Below are 5,684 nucleotides of genomic sequence, written 5' to 3' on the forward strand. Positions count from 1 at the left end.
TCAAAATTTTAAATGACCAAAAGAAAAGAAAAAAAAAAATGTGAATGTGTTAAGTTTTGAATATGCTTCTTCCAACACATGGCCCATACTGGAAAGGAGCTACAGTTATCTGTGAGAGCAGTATAAGACAAGACGCTGCCTTGGGGCAGAGGTACAGCATTTAAGCAGACTTGCAAATGACAATTGAAGACAGGATGGCAGTGCCTTTCAGGCCTGATTCAGGCTGCAGCTTGGGGAAGGAAATCAGTGGGACACCTTTGTCACTGCCTTTGTGTCACACTATCACTAAGTACTGTCTCAGAACGTACTGCTGTGACAGTCTTTACCTTCTCTTGGAGAGGATGAAATTCTAGGGACAGGTGTCATAAGGAAAAGACTGCCAACCCCACAACCAAAAATACACATTTATTATAAAATAGTGTTTGCTTCATGATCAGAGTAGAAAAATAATACCATAAGTTACTACAAAGGTTCTGGAGCTCAGTGTCCTTGAGAGATGGGGTAGGAGGCTTTGCACCACTCCCAGAGCCCACCACCATGAGGCTCTCTGTGCGTGCACAGGACAGGTGTGGCACGGCATGTATGGGGAGTATATTGCTCAGGTCCTGCTGGAAGCCCAAGGAGTCTAGATGGTCCACACAAGATGCTCTAGTCACAAAAGTCAAAGAGGAGACTTGAGGTCAGCAGGAAATTGTTCTGGGATAGGCCAGGATGGGGATAGCTTTGCCTCTCCTAGGAATGGAGTGTAGAAGAGTCTCTGAGGCTGACAGTCCTGGTCTAGCAAATCACGCCCACTGGCCTTATGTCAACTCGCTGCCCAAATGTCAGTGCCGAGGAAAAGTTGCACAACCTTTCCAGGCCAATGTGACCCACCGCTTCTCAGAGGCGCAGGCAATAGTACCAGAAGCATGTGTGTGGTGTTGCACGCTGGAATTTTTCAAATCCTGTCCATACTGATGGCAGAAAGAAAGAAAGAAAATGTTAAAAGACCAGGGAATGAGAACACCTGGCCTGAACTGTTTCATATTTGAAATCTTTTAGCCCTAAATAACCAGAGGAATACCTTTAAGAAGGGACCTTCCCACCTAGCAAAATGGGAAAGGCAGTCCCACGGATACCCCTTTACATACAGTCTTCTGGACCCCTTAGGCCTCCAAAATACAAGGAATCCCTCCCTCGGGTGGGAACCCAGCCCTAAGGGTAGTACCTGGAGAAAGCAGCCAGGGTAAGCACCTCAAGCAGCAGCTCTGAGCCACAGAAGAAGAGCAAGATGCCGTTCATGATGGCTTCTAGGCGGAGCACATAGGTCTGCAGCAGCAGGTAATAGGAGGCCATCATGGCGGAAGGGAAGGTCAAGGCCACACTAATGCCAAGTGGCATCTTTCGCTGGCAGAGGTTTCCCTTTGTACCTGTCAAACATAGTCCATGGAGTCACCTCCCTCCATAGTCCATGGAGTAACCTGCCTTCCCTGGCCTCAGGGGAAAGGTGGGAAGGATATGAAGGACTGGTGAGCAGAGAAAAAGGATCCTGAGGTGGAGGGCACATTTACAAGTGAATCCCACTGTCCTAAAAAGCGTGGGGGAGTTACAGAATTGGGGTCATTTACTCCAGAGGTCCTGCTTCCAGTCTGGCTCTCACACACAGGACAATGGGTTCTTTCTTCAGGGAAAAAAATTAAAAAGTGTAATTATAAAAATATATATAATCATTGAAAACTGTTCAACTAATTCAAAAAATAATTTTAGAGAATATAAAAAGCATGTGTTTTTATACACCAAAGTGTATAAAAAATATCTGTTCCCACACCTTCTTTAAAATTCAGTACTGTAAACCTTTATTGCTACCAGTCCAATGGGTGAAAAAAATTTGCCTTCTTGTTTCAATTTGCTTTTTATGATGGAATTTGGTCTTCTTGTCAAGTTTACTGGTTGTCTGTAATTATTCTCATGTGAACTATTAGTGTCCCTTACCAATTTTTAACATTATTTTGTATTCTCCTTAGTGATTAATGTGAGCCTTTTTTTGGTCCTTTCCCGTGTGTGTTCCAAGTACTTTCCCCTCAGCTTGTGCTTAACACTCTTTTCAGGGATGAGACATTCTAAATAATAAGCGTTTTACTCTACATTTCTAAGAAGATAAAACTTGTGCAAGAGATTCTTATTCAGCTGAGTGCAAAGGTACATGTCTGTAATCCCAGGAACTCAGGAGGCAGGAGGATTGCAAGTTCAAGGCCAATCTGGGCAACTTAGTGAGACCCTGTCTCAAAATTAAAAATGGGACTGGGGATGTAGCTCAGTGGTAAAACACCCCTGGGTTCAATCCCCAGTACTGCAAAAAGCATTAAAAAATAAAAAATCCTCATTCAGAGAAGTAGAGAAGATCATAGTGCTGTACAGGCATGTACTGCACTAGACACAGTTTACAATTTAATCTTTTCACCCAAGCAAATCAATAAGAGGAAACAGGCATTCCTGCAGTGGTTAGGCAACTGGGAAGGAATTATCTAGGATACCATGCTACTGTCTGCCTTTACCCCTGCAGAACAACAGATACAAACCCTGACCCAAAAAATAAAGCAGCAGCTTGAAGCTGGGGATATGGCTCAATAGTAATGGCCCTGGGTTTCATCCCCAGCACTAGGGGGGATAAAAAAACATATATATATATATATATAATATATGTATATGCACATACATAAATATATAAGATATTTATATATATGTACACATATATATGTGTATATATAAAGTAGCATCTTGACGCTTGAGAGAGGGAGTAATGGAATATATCACCAAATCTAATCTGTAACAGTGAGCCCAGGTTATGTACTTTGTCTTGTGAGTCAAATTACAGATAGCAGCTCACCTCATAAGGAATGGAAATAGCCTCTGAACAACACTCACCAAAAAACAGTCGAATTACTTCAATTCCAAGATAAAGGAGGAGCATCACCACATCCAGTCCTAGGTTGGCTGTTGGATATGGCAGCAGGAGACCTGCCAATAACAAATCCAGTCTACAAACAACAAATAACAACACCCACAAGAACTACCATACACTGGAGAACAAAGAGGACATTAGTCTTAGCTTTCCATGAACTACTTAAGGAGATGTGGGCATTATTACAGCTGCAGAAAATGTTAACTCATAGTGCACCTATGTCTGTGAGAGGAAGGTTTTTACTTCTAAATCTATGGGAACTCCTGCTCAAAATGATAGTATTTAAAGGGATACATAGACCACTGAATAATTTCTGAGGATCACCAATGGAATGAAACTGGAGTTCAGCAAAGAGAAGTGATGGTGAAGAGTCAGATGAAGAAGTCCACATTTCCCAAACTTCAGAAATTCTTGTTAAGGGTTTTCCTAAATAATCATTCTCAAAGTAGCCATCTGATGGACAGACTTCAGCCTTGTGGTGAAGAGGAGAGGCAGGGGACAGAAAAGATTGAAAAGTTCTTGGTAGGAGTTTGCTTTGGGCTGAAGTGAGAAAAGGAAGCTGGGGCAGGGGTAGTCAAGCGCAGTCTTACCTTTATAGAGGAATATGAAGAGTTCCAGCAGGAAATAGGTAGCATAATACCACCCATTCAGGAAGAACAGGATTTCCAGGGGGGTTGAGGACAACCGGTTACCTGAAAAGACAAGCACAGAGAAGTGGGAAGGGTGGGAGGGACAGCTCAAGCTCTGTTCCTTGTATGGTTCTGTGTCTAACGTCGAGAAAACAAGAGGTGACAGTCAGTGAGGTGGGTTACTTAAAGGCACTTCCGATTGCTGGCAATGAGTGTGTGGTATTCATGAGCTTCCTCTCCTTCTTTCCCAAGAATTACTGTCAGTCTCTGCTCTTTTGCCTTCAGGGGAGAAAGTCAAAGGTAACTCAGAGGTCATCATAGGTGCTAGGCACCTCAAAGATCTAGCCCCGTCACTACCTGGGAGGGGAACTTAGGATGCAGAGACCAGCCAGCAGATTCGTAACTGAGCCAGCGCAGAATAGGCCCAGCCAAGGACGTAGGGGCGCAGTATGTCAGACTCGCACCCCGAGACCTTCAGGCACTCAAGGTGGGCGGGGTTGCGAAACCCCACTTTGCACACGTGAGGAGCGATGTCCCTAACCCTCGAGCATGGGAGGTTCAGGAGGCGCTCTGGAAGAGAAGGAGGGTGGCGGGGCTGGCGGGATACCGATGGGTCGGGACCAGAGATTCACACACCTCCGAAATCTCACCTCGCGGCGCCATCTTCAGTCCCCATGGAAACTGCGTACGCGGCAGCAGCCACTCCCAGAGCAGCGAGGTTCTGCCGGAAGCAGGGGACGGAGCGGCCCGGCTTCTGGCCTCTCTGCCAGCCTGCGATACTCTATGGTTACCCGCGGCCCGGGCTATCGCGGGCCCAGCGCGCATGCGTAGGGACGCCCAGCCGACAGATCGCGGTTGGCCTGCTGTCAACCTCTCATCCTGAACGAGAAACGATGGCAGCTCACGAAGCCATCGTCCGCAGGTTCCTAAGGACAGGGGCGGGGCCAGCTTTCAGGCTTCCCTTACCCTGGGTTACAGGACGTTGAGCACAAGCGGCCAGTTGCTGTAGTGCCGCCAGAGAATTGGCCCTGGTCCCACGATTCTCTTTTCTAACCTCCGGGTGAAAACTGAGAAACTGTATGCGCGACCGTGACGTGCAGACGCGGCTGGAGGTTAGCATTGGTGTTTCCTGCAGCCCATTTATGTACCAGGAGTTATAGACACCAGAAAGAGTGGGGAATAGAGCGACTTTTCCTGGAGCACAAATAAATAAGAGCAAGCGAAGCTAAAACATGGTCACCAGACCCATAAAGTGCAGGGGAAGGTGAGGAGACAATGTGCTCCCATGTGGAAACTGAAAGAAGTTTCCAAGAGATGGCCTGTGAGCTGAGCTTTGAACTCCGATTGAGATTTCAAACAGAAAAAGAGTGCCCCTGTGGGCAGGGGAGTGGGGAAGAGAGGGTTTTGAAAGGACTAAGGCCGACTTGACTGTTGGCCCTTTGTCAGGGTATGGCAGGCAGGTAACAGATGGCATGTTCGACTGGGTAATTGGAGGAGAGTGACTCACCTGTAAGGAAAGTGCTATGCTCCTGGCTAGTTGGAGTGTGGGTGGGACAGTCTTGTTACTTCCAGGTTTAAGCAACCCCTGAACCTGGAGAAAATACTGTGTGTACAGGGCCTCCCACCAGGCCTGTGAAGGCTGGGAAGCTGGTGGATAAATACTCGACCTTCATTTCTCCTAACTTCTGATCTCTGCTTGGGCCTTCCATTGGCAAAACTGCAAGTGGGAGGGTAGGGGAGCCCTTAACTCCATTCCCTGCTGGAAATTAAACCCAAGGGATGCTCTGACCCTGAGCTACATCCTTTTTTTTTTTTTTTTTCTTTGAGACAAGGTTTCACTAAATTGCTGAGACTGACCTTGAACTTGCAATCCTCCTTCCTCAGCCTCTCAAGTAGCTGGGATTACAGGCAAGTGCTACTGCCCCAGCTTTAACTGCATTTTTTTAGGGTCCCTTTAGCAAAGTGATAAATAAGGTGATAAAGAGGAAAGGGATTCAGATCTTCCATCCCCACGTCTACTAGACAAAAGATATTAGACAAGTTCTTACCCTGAGCCTCAGATGGAAGGATGGTGGGCCAGTCACTTATTTTGTAAATAAAGTTCTAGTGAGGAA

At 46.2% G+C, this 5,684-nt stretch overlaps 1 protein-coding gene across 3 annotated transcripts; it reads right to left on the reverse strand.

Moving 5' to 3' along the window:
- Nucleotides 1–384: 384 nt before the first annotated feature.
- TMEM216 (transmembrane protein 216) lies at nucleotides 385–4,277 on the reverse strand. Of its 3 annotated transcripts, none has more exons than XM_079104072.1 (5): nucleotides 4,207–4,277; nucleotides 3,532–3,633; nucleotides 2,905–3,017; nucleotides 1,208–1,409; nucleotides 385–953 (listed from the first exon to the last, which is right to left on the reverse strand). In XM_079104072.1, the coding sequence occupies exons 3-5, from the start codon at nucleotides 2,948–2,950 to the stop codon at nucleotides 938–940; spliced, it is 264 nt and encodes an 87-aa protein (XP_078960198.1). In that variant the 5' UTR covers nucleotides 2,951–3,017; nucleotides 3,532–3,633; nucleotides 4,207–4,277; the 3' UTR covers nucleotides 385–937. The 3 variants fall into 3 exon arrangements, with proteins under 3 accessions (XP_078960198.1, XP_078960197.1, XP_078960199.1); XM_079104071.1 differs by having other exon boundaries at nucleotides 2,905–2,997; nucleotides 4,221–4,271; XM_079104073.1 differs by having other exon boundaries at nucleotides 4,221–4,239.
- Nucleotides 4,278–5,684: the final 1,407 nt, after the last annotated feature.

Source organism: Sciurus vulgaris, assembly GCF_902686455.1.
Source record: "Sciurus vulgaris genome assembly, chromosome: 11".
Taxonomy (NCBI): domain Eukaryota; kingdom Metazoa; phylum Chordata; class Mammalia; order Rodentia; family Sciuridae; genus Sciurus; species Sciurus vulgaris.

What these genes read in the sequence shown, in the direction of transcription:
- TMEM216 (XM_079104071.1), bottom strand. An exon ending in CTTCATATTCCTCTATAAAG is followed by an intron (nt 2,998 to 3,531) that starts GTAAGACTGCGC and finishes TGTTATTGGCAG; the next exon opens with GTCTCCTGCTGCCATATCCA. An exon ending in AGTAATTCGACTGTTTTTTG is followed by an intron (nt 1,410 to 2,904) that starts GTGAGTGTTGTT and finishes TATGTTTGACAG; the next exon opens with GTACAAAGGGAAACCTCTGC.